The sequence below is a fragment of the Geotrypetes seraphini genome, chromosome 12 (genome assembly GCF_902459505.1).
Source record: "Geotrypetes seraphini chromosome 12, aGeoSer1.1, whole genome shotgun sequence".
Taxonomy (NCBI): Eukaryota; Metazoa; Chordata; class Amphibia; order Gymnophiona; family Dermophiidae; genus Geotrypetes; species Geotrypetes seraphini.
This window is the reverse complement of record NC_047095.1, coordinates 36,472,256-36,491,000: the sequence shown is the minus strand read 5'-3', so window position 1 is coordinate 36,491,000 and position 18,745 is coordinate 36,472,256. Positions and strand designations below refer to the sequence as shown.

The 18,745-nt window shown below is 40.5% G+C and overlaps 1 protein-coding gene across 1 annotated transcript in view; it reads right to left on the bottom strand.

The window, feature by feature from the left end:
- LOC117346769 (vitellogenin-1-like) overlaps positions 1-18,745 on the bottom strand; it is a 138,571-nt gene that overhangs the window by 54,529 nt on the left and 65,297 nt on the right. Inside the window, exons 13-21 of the mRNA XM_033916849.1 lie at positions 13,880-13,977; positions 12,022-12,146; positions 11,811-11,918; positions 11,597-11,716; positions 9,077-9,266; positions 8,894-8,987; positions 7,509-7,694; positions 3,744-3,891; positions 1,303-1,522 (exon numbers count right to left, since the gene is read on the bottom strand). Of these exons, the coding sequence (XP_033772740.1) occupies positions 1,303-1,522; positions 3,744-3,891; positions 7,509-7,694; positions 8,894-8,987; positions 9,077-9,266; positions 11,597-11,716; positions 11,811-11,918; positions 12,022-12,146; positions 13,880-13,977 (1,289 nt within the window). The remainder of the gene's footprint in view (positions 1-1,302; positions 1,523-3,743; positions 3,892-7,508; positions 7,695-8,893; positions 8,988-9,076; positions 9,267-11,596; positions 11,717-11,810; positions 11,919-12,021; positions 12,147-13,879; positions 13,978-18,745) is intronic.

Genomic DNA, 18,745 nt, shown 5'->3' with positions numbered 1-18,745 from the left:
GATAATTGAAAGCGCCATTACAAATCAATTAAAAAAAATTAATTTGCTGGTAGACACCTAACTCAGTAGGTTAGGTGCCTAACCAGTTCATGGTAAATGTCTACACTGAGGTGCCTTCTGGCACCTACTGGCAAATAAGCATGATTAGGGGCAGTTTTGTGGGTGGATTCGGGGTATAGTTTGGGTGTAGAATGACTTAGGCACCGGTAGGCCAAGAAAATCCTGGCCTAAATGGCAGTGCAACTAAGCATTCAGGGCCAGACTCTGTAAACGGTGCCTAAATGTCTTCAGGAAGGGGGGGGGGGGTTTCCAGCAGGAGGGATTGGGCATCCTTCCTGCTGGTGATCTTCGGAGTGGGGTGGGGTAGCTTCAGGAAGGAGTGGGCATCTCTCCTGCTGGGGGATGTCTCAGAGGGGTGGTGGCAGGAGGATTTCGGCACTCTTCCTGCTGCGGACAATCGGGTGTGGGGGTGTGTGTGTCAGGGGTTCTGGCAGGAGGGAGTGGGGGATGGGTTCCCTGCTGTGGCCGCTAAACCATTCTCAGAAGGGAGATTCCCTTGCTGTGATCAGCTCAGCGGCCGCGTCTATTTGAAATGTAGACCAGCATTTTGCTGGCCTACATTTCAGGTGCCTATCATGGCCCTAGGGAGACACCTAAACTCGCCTAAGAGCACTTCTGGGCAAAACCACGCCCTCGCCTAACTGTGGGCAAGCTTTAGCGGCCCTTCACGCCTCCCTAGGCTTGTGAAAACGCCTACAATGTGGGCAGCCTGCCTTGGCTTTTTTTTTTTTTTACTTGCGTCCCAATTGGCTGGTTACAATCGGGACGCCATTTATAGAATTTGCCCCAAGTGTTCCTGTATTAATTTTTGTGCAAGTTCCACCTGCTAATAAAAAAATTAGCATAGTACTTGTAAAATTACAAAAAATTTGAAAAACCCCTAATATTGCAGTGTTGAATCTGGGTTTAGGGCATAGGAAAGTTCTGCTTTAAGATACACTAAGCCCAAATTCCATTTGGTGGTATTCCATAATTCCTAAATTGCATGACTAACCTTGCGTGCCATATATAAAATAAATGAAATACTATATCAAGTTTCAAGTTTATTAATTTTTAATATACTGACCATCAACTGGTATCTAGCCGGTTTACAATAAAATGTTAAAAATAGGGATAAAAGATTATACTTATAAAAGAGGAATTTAATAAAAGTGTACTTTAAGGACATGGACGGGACAAACTTGAAAGTGATGATAAAGGGGAAGGGGAGGGATAAAGTTACATAATTAGTAACTTACTTACTTGGTTTGACGATCACTTTAGCATAATTATCCCCACAGAACCAATAGAGAGGAGACCTTTTGATATACTGAGCGTTTGCAGCTTTGCTTTCTAGGCATATTTGATAGCCAAATGTGGCTTCTTTAACACATTTAGAACTAGCAACTTGAGCTCGTTGATGGAATGGTCTTTCTGTCGAATCTAAAACTTCCTTAGAGATAATTTCTGAAGACAATATTCCCTATCAGAATAAGAAAGAATGCATTACAGATCTGTACCAAATAATATATTTTACGCTTTGGCTGAATATGAACACTGAATATGAATAATGGACGTTGAGCTTTAACATAACAAATAATAAAAGAAGCAACTTGAAATCAGAGCGCAAGCGTTTATTTCAGTTGGATTTAGCATAGCAGAGCCCCAGATTATTAGGGTTCCTTTTACTAAGCCGCGTTAGGGCTTTAATATGCGGAATAGCGCACACTATATTGCCGGACATGTTAGTTCTAGAAGCATAGTGCGCGGTGTAGCACGTGGTAATTTCCTGCGTGCGCTAAAAACACTAGCGCACCTTAGTAAAAGGAGCCCTTAGTGTTCAAATTTAAACCACTATTCGGCCAAACACTAGTAATGTATTTTGGGGTGCTATTTGGAGCTGAATTGAATTGAACATGATCAGAACAACCCTAATTTTAATTATTGATGTTCTTAGATAACAACACTGTATTCTACAATTCTTTCTTGCAGCATGTGGTACGTTAATGCTTACTTAATCTCAGATTTTATTCACAACTTATCCTCATGTATGAACATGAGAAACTGTAAGATTTCTGTTTGCATTGTCCATAAATTACCTTTAAACTACCATTAATTTATTTATAAAAATATCACATTCCACCCATATAACATAAGGAAACCCAGAAGAAAAAAAATGAAACAATATCACCTGATAACCAGTGGACTTGTGACTTCCCTGCATCCATTTATATGATTTCCACCAATGAATTTTGCAAATGAAAATTATGTTTTTTTTCCTGCGTTTTCTTCCATGTAAATCCTCAGATACATTGATGGTTCTGCAATAAATCTCCAGGAACTTTATCTCATCTAATCTATTTCTATGAAAATTTAGAACAGTACTGGTCTCAAATATGGGATACCTTCTCTAAAGTTTATTTTTCTATTAAGGTCCAGTTAGTTATCTTATAAATTCATTATTTTACGATCTTCTGAGCCCAATATTGTCTTTACTAACCTACCATTTTAGATGACTTGATCTCATGACTGCTTTTGCTTTGCACATAAATGTTTTGCATTGAAAACCAATTTGAATACTGTATAGCTTATCATGAATGGTGGAAAACTCTGTGCTTTTAGAAGATATGAAGAAATTATAGCATTAAAACACAATCACTTACACCCTCTTTTCTCAAAAGATGGAACATTCTAGACCAGACATGGGCAACTCCGGTCCTCAAGGGTCAGAATCCAATCAGGTTTTCAGGATTTCCCCAATGAATATGCATGAGATCTATTTGCATGCACTGCTTTCAATGGATATTCATTGGGGAAATCCTGAAAACCCGACTGGATTCCGGCCCTCGAGGACTGGAGTTGCCCTTGTCTGGTCTAGACTCAATGCACTCACTTGTTACTTGTTGTTTTATTACTTGTAGTGTATCCTACTTGTTTGGCTTTGTACAAGTGGCTGCTGAAAAGTTAGCCCAACCAACAAAGTTGGGGCAGTCTCCATAGAGGGCTATATACTAAGGGCCGGATTCTGTACAATTAAAGTCAGCCAGAAATAGCACCTACCTTGCAGGTATGGACAATTTTACCTACTTTTGAGCTGGTCTAAATATCCACATGACTACCAGCAAAGCGCATACCTATTAGTTGGTATGTTTTAAGTGGCCATTTATATGTGCATGCACCCACACACTCATGAAAATGCTTTATAAAATTATCCCTCCCCCCCAAAAAGTAAAATGAGCTAATTGTTTCCTGAGAATACCATAATTCTTCCTTCTTAAATGAAAATCAAAGCCGTTACTAAGCCATTGGCAACTGATTGGCAGTGGACAAAAAGAAATGTCCTACTGTGAAACATAGAAACATGATGGCAGATAAAGGCCAAATGGCCCATCTTGTCTGCCCATCCGCAGTAACCTTTATCTCTTTCTCTCTCTGAGAGATTCCACGTGCTTATCCCAGGCCCTTTTGAATTCAGCCACCGTCTCTGTCTCCACCACCTCTTCTGGGAGACTGTTCCATGCATCTACCACCCTTTCTGTAAAAAAGTATTTCCTTAGATTACTCCAGAGCCTATCACCTCTGAACTTCATCCTGTGCTCTCTCATTGCAGAGTTTCCTTTCAAATGACAGAGACTCTCGACTCACGTGCATTTACATTATATTACGTGGCATTTACATTATGTGGCATTCAAAATGTACATTACCATAGTTCCTGAGTATTCGCGTGCTGCCATTTTTCCAGGAATGAAGGGCTCATTTAGCATGTTTGGAATGATCTCAGCTGGCACAACTGGAATCATCCTCGCAGAAGCTAGCTCTTCAGCATTTCGTGTTACAGCAAATGCACTGGACCTGTTTGTACAGGAGGCAAAGTATTGTGGTTGCAGATACGGGTTCTGGTGCTCATTTTCAAAAGAGAAAAATGTCTCGAAAGTGGCACAAGCACAAAGGCCCAGATCCTCTAAATGGCGCCGTTGGCAGCGACTGCCTTAAAAGTGGCTGTCTATCGCGTGCCAATCACATGATGGCGCCGTTTAGAGAATCGCGCCTCCAGCAAAGGTAGGTGCTGGAAATGCCGGCCAGGGTTTTCAAGGCCTACATTTCCGGCGCCTACTTTTGATGTGAATCGCGCTTACAGAGGCGATTTTGCGGCACCTAATGCCACTTCCGTCGTTAGCCATACCTACAGAGGCATTAGGCATCGTAAAGTGCCTATGTAAGCATAATTCCAGTGCCATTTTTTTTTAGGTGCCAGTAGGCTCTTGGAAATATATTTTAAAAGCACTTTTAAATGGTGTTTTCCTCTAAACTTAGGCGCCGGTAGGATGCCTAACAGCACCTAAGTTAATGCGCCACTTATAGAATATGGACCAAAGTGGCAGATGGATGTTTTTCTTGTAAAAATACTATGTTATGATTTTCAAAACTCAAAATTGAGATGTTATGCTCCACAGTTCATCTAAATCTCAGGGGGGCATTGTGGAGGCATGTTTTGGGTGGGGCTTGGGCGGGCTTAAAATTTAGATATTTTTCAGAGATAATGGAAAAGAGAAACATTTCCAAGACAAAAATGAAGTACACTTATGTCTAGATCTGTTTACGTCATGACCAAAGTCACAAAAAATGCCCTTACTAACCAGCTGGCTACTAGAGAGATTAAGGCATGACTTCCCTTCTCCCACCCACTCCTAAAGATGTCATAATGTTCACCTGCTGATTAAATCAATATTTTAGGGCTCCTTTTACTAAGCTGCGGTAGCGTTTCTAGTACACGCTACAGATCAGTGCGTGCTAACCCCCACGCTACACGCAAAAACTAACGCCAGCTCAATGGAGGCATTAGCGTCTAGTGTGCGCGGCATTGTAGCGTGCGCTAAAACCACTAGCGCAGCTTAGTAAAAGGAGCCCTAGTGATTGAAAGGAGGAAAAGATTTCAAGTGCTCATAGAAACAGGGTTTAGAAATTGTTCTTGCCCGGTTTCTTTGTAGATGAGCTATCACTAGTCATAAAAACCTCCTTTAGTATCCAGTTTTAATTACATATACTGTATATATTTTTAAAAGATTTTTAATGTCCACAAATTGAACGAAAAAAGAAAAATATATTCAAAACTTCGCATCAATAAAGATTTGTACAGAAGAGGAAATAAAATCAAATTGTACATAAACGGTTTGGATACTGGTGATCAACTCCTGACAAAGTGAAATGGAGAAACTCTGTAGAGGAAGTTTGCACACTAATGGGGAGGGAGGAGCCTAACTAAGATGGCGCCCTGACTGAGTTTGGTGGAACGCTGCCACACCTTTTCCTGTTTAAATCTTTATTGATTTTCAAATTTTGATAGTGTAATATAATTGGTAAATCATAAATACTGCATAAAACGTACTAACTATACAATTATTACATTAAACAATCATTTACACCCATCCTAATCTTAATTATTAATACAATAATACATATGATGTGATTTCAATATTATAATTAAATAATTTAACTTCTCAACGTACATTTCCCTTCCCCCACCCTGGATGTGTAAAGAAATCTAATGAAAAGGGAAGAAACATGACCCTTACTGTAATGCAACAAAAGTAGTCAATGGACTCCATACATCATTAAAGGACTTACTAGTCCCCAAACGTTCCGCCATCATTCTTTCATACTTATATGTGGTACTGAACTTTCTCCTAATCTTTGATGGTTAAACGAATGTCTAAGACCCAGGTCTTTCCTTTTGAACCCGGGCAAATAACTTAGTCTTCAGGTCCGATAGATGCTTTCGTCAACTGATGGCCCAGAGTGGAAACGGAAGAGAAATCCTTGGCGCGAAGTGAGAGCCTGTCGGAGAGCTCTCCTGCTTTTTTTGAGGTGGCCAGCTTCTCTCCGGAGGAGCAGAGAGCATTGGTGCAGCCACTCCCCTGGCCGTTGGCATGTAGCACGACCAGTGAGGGGAGTGAGACAGCAACGTCAGAATGCAGCGAAGAAGAAGACCTAGCTGTACAGCGGACATTAGCTGCGTCTATGATACAACAGTCACCGCAGGATCTCTTGGAGCTGGCAGAGGAACGGTAGAATCTATCTTCATTAATTTCAGCTTCAGGTACTATGAAACCTAAAATTTTACCTGTTAACTTTGCAATAGCTCCCCTAAAAAAGCCCCCAGTTATCGACCTGAACTCTGTGTAGGAAGCTATATCAGGATTACAGTCCTCTTTGGGAGCTCAAATGCAAAATTTAACTACTTATTGCTCTGGAGTACTTTCAGAATCATCGAAATTACAGGAAAGAGTGGATAAAGTTGAAATGGACTTAGTGGAACAAAAACAAAAAATGGAATCAGTGGGGGTACAAAATCAGCTTTTGATGAAAGAAAATGGGAATATTAATTTCAAAATAGAAATGTTGGAGAATGATTCAAGAAGGTATAATTTGAGATCAGTTAATTTTCCTAAAATGTTAACAGTCTCAGCTCTTGACATGTTTAAGAGATATCTTACAGAGTTTTTGAATATACCTCAAAATGCTTACCCTCCAATTTCAAAAATCTATTACCTCCCAATTGGGAAGAAGAAAACACCTGAAGATCATCAGGCCCCTGCGTTGGATCAGTTGGACTTGACAAATATTTTAGAAAGCTCAGATTCTGAGTAGATGAAGGTAGCTGCACTCTTTTCTTTTTTTAATCTTTATTCATTTTAAAACCAGCACAAAGTGCAACATATTATCAATCAATTAACGCTATAGACAGCACTCACTTCCTTCAAATGATACAATAAATACATAACCCCCCATCCCCACCCACCCTTCCTAAAAACACTTAGGGCTCCTTTTACGAAGGCGCGCTAGCGTTTTTAGCACATGGACGTGGTTAACGATAGGCACCACATAGTGCGTTAGAGACATCTATATGATGCCTAAACAGTGCCTAAATAACGCTGATTGCCACTTGCGCTACAAGGACGTCTATAGCACGCCTAAAGTTAGGCGCACTTTACAGAATCTAGGCCTTTTTGTATAAACACATCTCGCTCAAATCCATAATTGAACTAGAAATGTAGATGCTTTTCTGGTTCTATTATGGCTGTAAGGTAGACATTTTTTTGAGATGCTATCAGCAAAACATAGAGATCCTATGGAAAATGCCCCTCCACTTCTAAAATGAATATTTTAACTTTGACTTTTTTAAAAGCAAGGAAACACAGGTCATCAACCAAACTGTAGGTGACACCTTTTTGTTGGACTAGTATAATGTATCTTTGATGAGTTTTCAAGAGTTATCCTTTCTTTAGCAGGTTAGTTTTCTGAAAACAAAATTTTATCTTCTGAGATGGTAACAAATCTCAGAACCCGGTATTAAATTCAGTAACACAACTTCTTTATCACCATTATTGTTATCATTTATTTCGCACTTTTATGACTAAACTCAGATATTGGATGTATTCTCACTAGCTTAAAAATATATAAAAACTTACCTTGCTAAAAAGAGTTCACTTTCCTCCTGGACTGGTGCAATATCAGCTTTTAAATTCTGATTTGTAGCATTGATTGTTGCAGCAAAGTTCACAGGCAGTTCCATGTGGATTTTCCCATGTACTTCCAATCCTGCTTGTATCAGGCCTGTATATATTCCCATAAATGCTACTATATATTTGGACATGCTGAAAATGCAGGTAGCTATATTAATGTTGTTCACTATTATACCATCAGTTATGACAATAGAAAGAGAACCTAAGATGACAACTGTCACTCACTAGGAACCCAGTGACGCTGAGAATGGAGCAGTGTGCATGAGCTGGCAAATGGATATCACACACTGAAGCAGCTGCAGTGAAACTTTGGCCTTAGTCGATTGAATTTATGGTGTATTACCAGCAATGGCAATTTTAAGATGCCATTTTTAAAATTTGGTTGGGTTACCAGCATTAATATATTCTTTGCAAGAAGTCTTGATAGACATATATGGGGAAGTTTTTTTTATGCTAGTGACATCAGCTCACCCATTAGTTCCTATCACTATAATATAAGTGAAGGCTGGCCTTTTCCTCCTTTTTGTATTTTATTCTCTGGCATGCTGTGTGTAGAGCTTGATCTTAATTAATTGTTAAACCTTATCAAATATTTGATCATCAGCAATACCTGATAATTACTAACATGTCACAAAGAAACAGGAGATATCGCCTTCCCAAAATCGGAAAGCAAAAAAAAAAAACCAACATTGAAGGTGACTTTTGGTTGTCAGTCGCATTATTGTATAATTTTCGGCCAAGTGGGCCTCAGGAGTCTGAATGTTGGTTGAAGAGATATTGAGAATTATCTCAGGAAATCACTGTCTGTAGAATTTATGTAATCTTATTTTTTAGTTGAAGAAATGATGAAATAACTGGGTGAGATTGAGTAGCATTCTGCTTTGAAAATGCTGTTGATTGGCTGATGGGCTCAACAGCGTGAAACACGCGGCAATGTTTGTTGACTGCTGTTCGCACAAAGTGAAAGTGAAAATCCTCCTTTTTATCTTTTACTCCCTGTGTGTTAGCTTCATCTTAATTGATTGTTAAACCTTATCAAATATTTGATTGTCAGAAAGACCTGGGGCTCCTTTTACAAAGGTGCACTAGCGTTTTTAGCGCACGCTCTAGCGTGCGCTACCTGAAAAACTACCGCCTGCTCAAGAGGAGGTGGTAGCAGCTAGCACGCGCAGCATTTTAGTGCGTGCTATTCCGAGCGTTAAGGCCCTAATGCACCTTTGTAAAAAGGAGCCCCTGGTGTTAGTGAGTGATAATTACTAATACACCATCGGCATTTCTTCTTTAGGTTTAGTGCTATGAAATTCTACCACTGAACAATAAAAGGTAGTCACCTGGCAGTCATTTTGGATTGCATCTTTATGTTGGCTTGGAGTAACTGAGAAATGCTGACATCTGGAGTTGGAGCAGGTGAGATCTGTGCTTTTGCTAGATGGAAACAAATAAAACAAAATGGGTCCCAGTGTGATGTTTGACCAAGTCATGCACCTTACAGGTACATTTTCAGTTTTCCTTACCGTTTATTGCAGCCTTTGTAACAGAAACATAATTCACACTTTTTTGCAATGGCAAACCAACACAGGTGGGCACAGTTTCCTGAATTTTGGCAGACATCAGTGATTTGGACAAGTGAATGTCCACACCTGCTTGAAGTTGGTCAATGAATTTCTTTACTAAAGGAAGTTTCCCTTCGGATGTGTAGAGGGCCTATAAAAATAGAGGGGACCAATATAAATTCAAGCTTGAACAACGCAGCTATAGTCATGAGAAATGCCTGCCCCACATTATGACTTGAAAAATAATATATGCTCAAGTTTCAGCTACAAGACATACAATTAAGATTTAATGTGATTTCCCCTTTTGATTAAAGAATCTTATTCAAAAATGATTTTTTTTCCCCTTCTGAGCCTATCAAAACAAATTCTTATTCAATAAAACCAAGAGTTTCCCTCAGCTTAGGTTGATGAGATTTAATTTAATTTAATTTTAAAAATGCTATATAAAATGAGGCCCAGATTCTCTATAGGGCGCCAATATCAGCGGCCACCTAAAAAGCAGCTGCCGATCATGTGTCAATCATGCGATGGTGCCCTATAGAGAATCTCGCTTCAGTGAAAGATAGGCACCAGAAATGTAGGCCAGGGTTTTCTGGGCCAACATTTCTGGCGCTTATCTTTATTGTGAATCGCGTCTATGTAGGCCCTTTTCAATGGCATTAACCATACCCATAGTGACATTAAGGGGTACTTTTTACTAAGGCGCACTAGCTCTTTTAGTGCACACTAAATATTAGTGCGCGCTAAATGCTAACGCGTCCATTATATTCTATGGACGCGTTAGCGTTTAGCGCACATTAAAACGACTAGAGCGGCTTAGTAAAAGGCTCCCTAAATGCCTTAAAACACCTACATAGGCATGATTCTGGTGCCTTTTATGTAGGCACTTAAATTTTACTGTTTTTCACCATTTTAAACAGTGTTTCTCGATTAACTTAAGCGCCTAAGTTTTAACACTATTTATAGAATATTCTCCTAAATAAATATATAAAATCTCCTACTGGATTCAAAGCAGTTTACAAAAGATTACAAAAATTTACAAAGGGTGATTAAGAGCAACGATACTGAAAATTAAAAATAATATTGCTAAACATCATAGTTTGAGTGAAGCTCATTGTTCAAAGAGATAGGCTTTCAGTAATTTATGAAATGTGCTGTATGTAGGTATAGTTGTAATTACAATTGGAAGATCATTCCAGAGTTTAGCAGTTTATATTCAATCTCTACCAACATAGGTTTCAGGTGGATTGCAACCCCCCCCTGATATTGAGCACGATTTAGCCATCCATAAATGGCTCCCAGCCAGGTAAGTCCCTTTTGGCCGGCTATCCACCGATATTCATGTGTAAATCCTGAAAAAGGCTTTTAAAATAATGGCCTAGGTGTTAGCCTCGGGATCCTGTGTTTATATTTATTTATTTAAAGCAGTGGTTCCCAACCCTGTCCTCGGGGACCCCCAGCCAGTCGGGTTTTCAAGATATCCCTAATGGAAGTGACAGGCATGCAAATTTCTCTCATGCATATTCATTAGGGATATCTTGAAAACCCAACTGGCTGAGGGTCCCCCATGCAAATCTCTCTCATGCATATTTTTTGACCAGTATATGACCAGTACTGCAAAAGAGTAGTTTTGAAATGAACTTTTGGTGGGTTGGTTGTTAAGGTTTTAGTAAGTTATTTATGTGTATATTTATATGATATGAAGTATTAACACCTGTGTGGGGTGTAAAAATTTTTTTTTAAAAAAGTATAAAATAAAAAGAAGTGATTAATGATTGTGTGGGAATTTTAGTTTATAAATTTGTAACAAATATAGCTCTTTGGGCTCCTTTTACGAAGCCGCGTTAGCGGTTTAAGGTGCGTTATAGCGCGCGCTAAACTGATGGCCGCACTAGCCGCTACCGCCTCCTCTTGAGCAGGCGGTAGTTTTTCTGCTAGCGCTGGGGTTAGCGCGTGATAGAAAGTCACGGTGCGATAAAGCCGCTAGCTCGGCTTCGTAAAAGGAGCCCTTTGTGTTTATAAAATATATTTTAGTATAGTAGAGCTATTGAATTGATATTATAAATCCTGAAATTGTTTAGTGTGTGGTAAATGCATATTCATTAGGGATATCTTGAAAACCCGACTGGCTGGGGGTCCCCCAGGGCAGGGTTGGGAACCACTGATTTAAATCATCTATAATTATACAAACACCTCGGCATTTTATACTTTCAGCTGCAACTGTTGAGACAACAAACTAAACATTAAAGACTGTCAGTCAGTCAGTGCTGAGCCAAGATATTCAATTCTAGGCTGTTTCCGTGGATTGGCATTGAATATCCAGTTTATTTTTGGTCGCTATAAATTTAGCTGGCTTTATCGAAATGCCAGGCCATTCCTGCCTGGTGTCTGGAACTGAATATTCGGACTATGATTAGCTCTGACACGTAAAAACAAACAAAATTGAATACAGTTTTTGACTGCAGTTAATTGCTAAAGTACCTGTACTGCATATTGTATGGAATCCTTATTAAACTTATGATATAACAGCTCATTTCCCAGAAATTTGGCATTGACAGATGCCACAGGCTTATCTTTTGGCAGAGTCTTCCATCCAGATAGCTGTAATAAAAAAGGTAACACATCAAAATAATAATATCGAGACATAAGGAAAATGAGTTGGTAGTTCTAAATGTATATCTTTTAAATGTCTTACCATCTTCACTATGCCCATAATTTTGTTCTTCCCGTAAGTCTTAATTGAGGGAGAAGTTAAATGTCTTTTTATTATTAGCTCTTGGAGCCCTTCGGCATGAAGCCCAACCTAATTTTGAAGGAAACATACAGAATAAGGTACAAAAACTTTAAGAAGTCATTTTTATTGTAACTTTTATGAAAAAAAGAGAACTGCAAGAAACCTTGCTTACCTCAACAAGATCGGACGACACTCCCATGAAATGAGCTCGAAGATTGGCTATTAAAGCGGCTGGAAAAGCTGTTGCAACATTGCTCATGACAAAAAGTTTTGAGGTCAATCCTGCCATGAAAGATTCTGAAAAAATGGCCATAGGCTAAAATTAGGCATCAGTATAATTCAGAAGCCCCTTTACCAAAGCTTAGTGAGTGCTAATGGGAATTAGTGCATGCTAAATGCTAAGAAGCTCATTTCCCCCCCCCCCCTTTCACAAAACCGTGAAAGCGGTTTTTAGCGCAGGCTGATGTGCTGAATGCTCTGCGCGGCTCCCAACACTCATTCAGTTCCAATGAACATCAGGAGCAGCGCAGAGCATTCAGCGCCCTGGCCTGTGCTAAAAACTGCTTCCACATTTTTGTAAAAGGGGACATTTATACCTATATGCTTCTTAGCATTTAGTACAGACTTTCTGTTAGCGCATGCTAATCTTTAATAAAAGTGGCCCTAAAAACTAATTAAATATATAATATTCTCTGGCATTCAGCTGTCTTAATTTTCTGGAAGACAATAGATTCATTGCATGCATATTTGAAAATACTCATACGATTTGAAGTTAACCAGAGTAACTTCTTAATTTAAACAAAGCCCTAGAGAAGCTTGAAGAACGGTCTGAAATTTGGCAGCTAAAATTTAATGCTAAGAAATGCAAGGTCATGCATTTAGGCTGCAAAAACCCGAAGAAATGGTACAGTTTAGCGGGTGAAGAACATATGTGCACGACAGAAGAACGGGACATGGGTGTGATTATATGTGATGATCTTAAGGTGGCCAAACAGGTTGTAAAGGTGATGGTGAAAGCTAGAGGGATGCTAGGGTGCATAGGAAGAGGTATGGCCAGTAAGAAAAAGGAGGTATTGATGCCCCTATATAAGACTCTGATGAGACCACATTTAGAATATTGTGTACAATTCTGGAGACCACACCTTCAAAAAGATAGAAAAGGATGGAGTCGGTCCAGAGGAAGGCTACTAAAATGGTGTGTGGTCTTTGTTATAAGGCATAAGGGGGCAGACTTAAAGATCTCAATATGTATACTTGGGAGGAAAGGCGGGAGAGGGGAGATATGATAGAAATGTTTAAATACAATATGCAAAAAAAATGTTATTAGCCTAGTGGTGGAGAAGATATCCCATGAAAGTACATTTATAACAAGTGGAGAAAAAGCTTCAACTTATCAACAATATATGGACGGTAACCCAATGAGCTCATAAGCCAGTCCTGCTCTGTATTTATATTTTGTTATTGCAATTTGTATTCTTGAGAGACGTTTAAATACCTATTTGGTGTAAATGCGCATGAATCAAGTCTCTTCCATTTGAAAGGAAGCTCTGGAATGAGAGGGCCTAGGATGAAGTTAAGAGGTGATAGGCTCAGGAGTAATCTGAGGAAATACTTTTTTACAGAAAGGGTGGAAGATATGTAGAATAGTCTCCCGGATGGGGTGGTGAAGTCAAAGACTTTGTCTGAATTCAAGAAAGTGTGGGATAGGCATGTGGGATCTCTTAGAGAGAGGAAGAGGTTATAGTTACTGTAGATGGGCCATTTGGCCTTTATCTGCCATTATTTTTCTATGAGAATCTCATACAAGTTCTTCAGCTAATCTTCAGAGTTTAGTCCATGACTTCACTTATCAAATACATTAAGGATTCAATTATTTTTTTTTCTCCAGATATTTTATTGAGAATTTGAATATTATATATAACAAAATATGTAAAGTAAATATAATTCAACAAACTGTAGTCAGATAAATTACAGAGGTTATGCATGTTGAAATTATTCAGTTCTTAATGTTCAGGAATATAAAGCTTTACCTTTGAATATATCAAGCTGGAAAACATGGCTGAAGCGATAATTAAGCCTGTCACACTTGGGGCTTATGAACTTCATGACTTTTCTACAGGCAGAAGCCCTAATAAAAGAGCATTTTGTTAAATAATACAGAATGAAAATGTATACAAACTTCAAAACATATTAAAATCTATTGGACAGTATACATCAATAGGAAAATGAGAAATTAATTTCTGTATTATAAAAAGAGCCAGGGGTGCCAGTCTAGGTCAATTAAACCCAATGGAGGAAATCTTATAGAAAGAACACTTAGGGACCATTTTACCAAACTGTTGTAGAATTTTGCACCTACTGCATGATAAGTGGCCAAATTACTGTGGGGTAAGTAGAAAGCCTGTGGTGGGAGTCCCTAGCATCATTCACTTACCACAAAGAACAATACTTTACTACACATTAAGGCTCTGATTCTATAAATGATGCCTAAAGTTAGATGCCTAGATCAGCACCTAAATAAAGGGCTTAATTGGCACCGATAATTAAAAATTAGCACCTTGTAATGGACATAAAGTGCACTTAATTGGATGGTAGGTGCCCAACTTGGTAGTTGCGTACAACTTTGAGGTAGGCGCCTAGTCCAAGACACGTACCAGAAAGTAGGCATGGTTAGGGGCAGAACATGGGAGTGTTTTTCATGTAGGTGCTTGTTTTGGACTTAGACACTCTCATTTAGGTCAAGAAAACCCTGTCATAAATATGATGCATAGAGAATGACACAGTGACAAAATTCATCACCATCCATGATCCCTCGGATAACCATGGGAAACCATCTCTATGTCATTCTTTAAGGAGAGAGGGAAGAATCATAATATGAATGGGCACAATCACTGACCCTCAAGCCTTGCATTGAAGAATGCTAGTGTAGAAGGACTGAGGTTGAGATAGACACTAAAGAATGACACAGGAGGGTTAGAACAAAAGACCATTGCCATATTGGGACAGACCGAAGGTCCATCAAGCCCAGTATCCTGTTTCTAGCAGTGACCAACCCAGGTCACAAGTACCTGGCAGAAACCCAAAGAGTAGCAACATTCCAGAGCTGATATTGTGATGTCATAATGCCTCATTCCACCATTGTCTAAAAGCCAACCTCATCAGTGATGTCACAATGGCTTCATTATCCTATACTTGGCTCACATAAGAATCAAAGTATGAATGGGCACAGCCACTGACCCTCAAGCCTTGCATTGAAGAATGCTGGTGTAGAAGGACTGAGGTTGAGATAAACACTAAAGAATGAAATGGGATTGTTTCAGGCAGTTATCCGCAGGGACGGGAATGGTGATTAATTTTGTTACCATGTCATTCTGTAGGACATCTTTTGATGCCTAAGCCTACTTTAGGTTCCGCTAGGCATAAGAAATAAGAAGTTGCCTCCATTGGGTCAGACCAGAGGTCCATCACGCCCAGCCCATCAGGTCCATGACCTGTTAAGTGGTCCCTGACTTTCCTATAACCTATCTCTACTTTCTATCTGTACCCCTCAATCCCCTTATACTGCAGGAATTTATCTATAGAATTGCACTTGAGCGCCACATTAGTTGGTGCCTAAGTTTGAGGTGCTATTTATAAAATCAGGCCCTAAGTGCAAGTTACAGATGGGGTAGATGCATTTCCTTTTTAGGTGGTAGTAGGCAGTGGCATAGCAAGGGTAGGAGGCATTCAGGATGGTGGCACCTCCCCTGCCCCCCATGCCATACTCATGCCCTCTCTCCCCCCTGTACCTTGAAATCTTCACCAGCGTATGCAGCTTCTCTGGTCTGCTGCATGCACCAGGGATAGCTTTCCCTCTGATGTCACTTTCTGGCTCCATGACCCGGAAGTGATTTCAGAGGGGAGCCAGGCTGGTGCGAACAGCAGGTCAAAGTTGCTCATGCTGGCAAAGGTTTAAAGAGCTACCAGGGGGAAGGGAGGGCATGAGCGTAGTGGTGGGGATGGGGGTGGAGAGGTGCCGGCATCCCTACCAAGACAGTGCCCAAGGCGGTCTGCAATCCCGCTCCCCTTACTACGCTAATGGTAGTAGGTGGCTGCAATGTGCAATCTAAATATATTCTCCACCCACAACCTATTTCCCACCCAATAATAGGTTATGCAAGTAGCATGTGACTTAGCATGTGATGTCATGCCAGCATAGTAATGGCTACTATGACCATATACTAAGTTACCTTGCATTAATTCATATGCTAACTGCTTACCAAACTGTAGTGAAAGGGCCTCTTAGTTAAATATTACACAGTATGAAAAAAAAGACATTATAATCTATTCTGCTGGGTGCTCTTCTCACCTCTCCAAAATCCCTGATACTCAGCTCACAATGATCAGCAGTTTTAAAACTACTGATCACCAGGGACTGAATCTAACCTAGATATTCAGCACTGGGCCATGTCTAGGCATTGTCACTGGATCTCAGGATCAAACGTGGACCCGGAAATTATGTGGGTGCCAGTCAATATTTAGAATTAGCACCTGCATAGCTAACAGGGCAAAGATAAGCCTGCTTTTTGTGTTGTCCAACGTACTTGGTTAACTATTGTGGCCACTGGTGCCCACATAACTGCTGGTTCCTTCCTGACTCATCTCGTGAACTGCCCTGGCACTCACCTCAGTGATGCTGTGTTGTTAAGTTTACTTAATAGTTGATGAGTTTTGTTGGGCTGCAGTGCCTGGATAGGGTGGCTGTTTTGTGTTGTGTGGAGTGTGTTGCTCTGGGAGGTGACCTCCATTCGGTTGCCTATGGTCTCGAGTCAGTTGAGATCCAGCCAATGAATTTTACATGGTTCGGTTTAGGACCCTAGTGAATGTTCACACAGGGTTTTGTTCTGTTTGGAAGAGGTCAAGTGTAGATGATTTTCGGGGTTGGTCCACTTGATGTGGAATGACCCAATTCACTATACGGAAATCACTATTAACTTGTGAAACTGATTGCAACTAGTAGAAGAAAGTTGCTCATTTCATTTTCAGACATCCTAAATTTGAACATACAGCTTCGCTTTATAGAGAGCTTCACTGGCTCCCTATTCATGGGGTTTTTTGAGACCCTAGGGAATATCAACATATAATTTTGTTCAATTTGGAGAAGATTGGGTGGATCCATATGCCTGGAACAGACTGCCTGAGTCAGTATGTCAAGCTCTGTCAATCCATGCTAAAAGCCTACTTTTTCAAGGTTGCTTTTAACTCTTAACCCTGACCCACATGTAAAGCACCCATGCCTGAGAAACTCCCTAACCCCCTACTTGTCCTGTTTGTCTGTTTGATTAGATTTTAAGCTCTACTGAGTAGGGCCTGTCTCTTGAATATTTTGATATTCAGGAAAGGGTGCAAAAAAAATAGAACAAAAAACCCAGTGTGGATAACGAATGCAGTGAAAAAGGCGATAAATGACAAGAAGGCATCATTCAAAAAATGGAAAAAGGACAAATCAGAAGACAACCGAAAAGGAGCACAAAAAACATCAAAAGGAGTGTCACCGAGTGGTTAGGAAAGCAAAAAGGAAATATGAAGAGAGACTGGCGGGGGAAGCAACAAACTTCAAATCATTCTTCAGGTACGTCAAGGGGAAGCAACCAGCAAGGAAGGAAGTGGGACCCTTGGATGATGAAGACAGAAAAGGAGTGGTAAAAGGGGAAAAGGAGATAGCTGACAGGTTAAACAAATTCTTCACTTCAGTTTTCACGAGGGAGGACACAACTAACATTCCGGAACCCGAGGAGATCGCAAAAGGAGACCAGGATGAAAATCTGGTCCAACTAGAGGTGAGCAAGGTGGATGTCCTCAGGCAGATAGACAGGCTATAAAGCGACAAATCGCCAGGTCCTGACGGCATTCACCCAAGGGTGCTCAAGGAACTAAGGAACGAAATAGCTGAGCCACTTCGACAAATATGCAACCTATCTTTAAAAACTGGAGAAATACCGGAAGACTGAAAATAGCAAATGTCACGCCCATCTTCAAGAAAGGCTCAAGGGGAGATCCAGGAAACTACAGGCTGGTGAGCTTGACCTCGGTCCCGGGTAAGATGTTGGAAGCGCTGATTAAAGACAGCATCTGGGAACACATCGAAAACACTGGGCTGCTAAAGCCGAGCCAGCATGGCTTCTGCAAGGGCAGGTCATGCCTCACAAACTTATTATACTTCTTTGAGGGGGTAAACAGCCAGGTGGATAAAGGGGAATCTATAGACATCATTTACCTTGACTTCCAAAAAGCCTTCGACAAGGTACCACACGAAAGACTGCTGAGGAAGCTATGGAACCACGGGGTGCAAGGGGAGGTACACCGATGGATCAAAAACTGTCTGGCAGACAGGAAACAGAGGGTTGGAATAAAGGGCCATTACTCAGACTGGCAATGGGTCACGAGCGGAGTTCCACAGGGGTCGGTGCTGGGACCGCTCCTATTCAATGTATTTATTAACGACCTGGAGGCAGGTACAAAATGTGAGGTTATTAAATTTGTGGATGACACCAAACTATACAGCAGGGTTGAAAACATGGAGGACTGCAAAGATCTCCAAAAAGATCTGACAGCGCTGGAAGAGTGGGCAAAAAAGTGGCAAATGAGCTTCAACATAGGGAAATGCAAGGTCATGCACATAGGGAAAAAGAACCCGATGTACACTTACACAATGGGGGGATCACCGCTAGGGGTGAGTGACATTGAAAGAGACCTGGGAGTGATGGTAGACACATCATTGAAGGCATCGGCGCAGTGCGCCGCGGCTTCAAGGAAGGCAAACAAAATGTTGGGCATCATTAATAAGGGTATCACGACCAGGACAAAGGAAGTCATCCTGCCACTGTATCGTGCAATGGTGCGCCCGCACCTGGAGT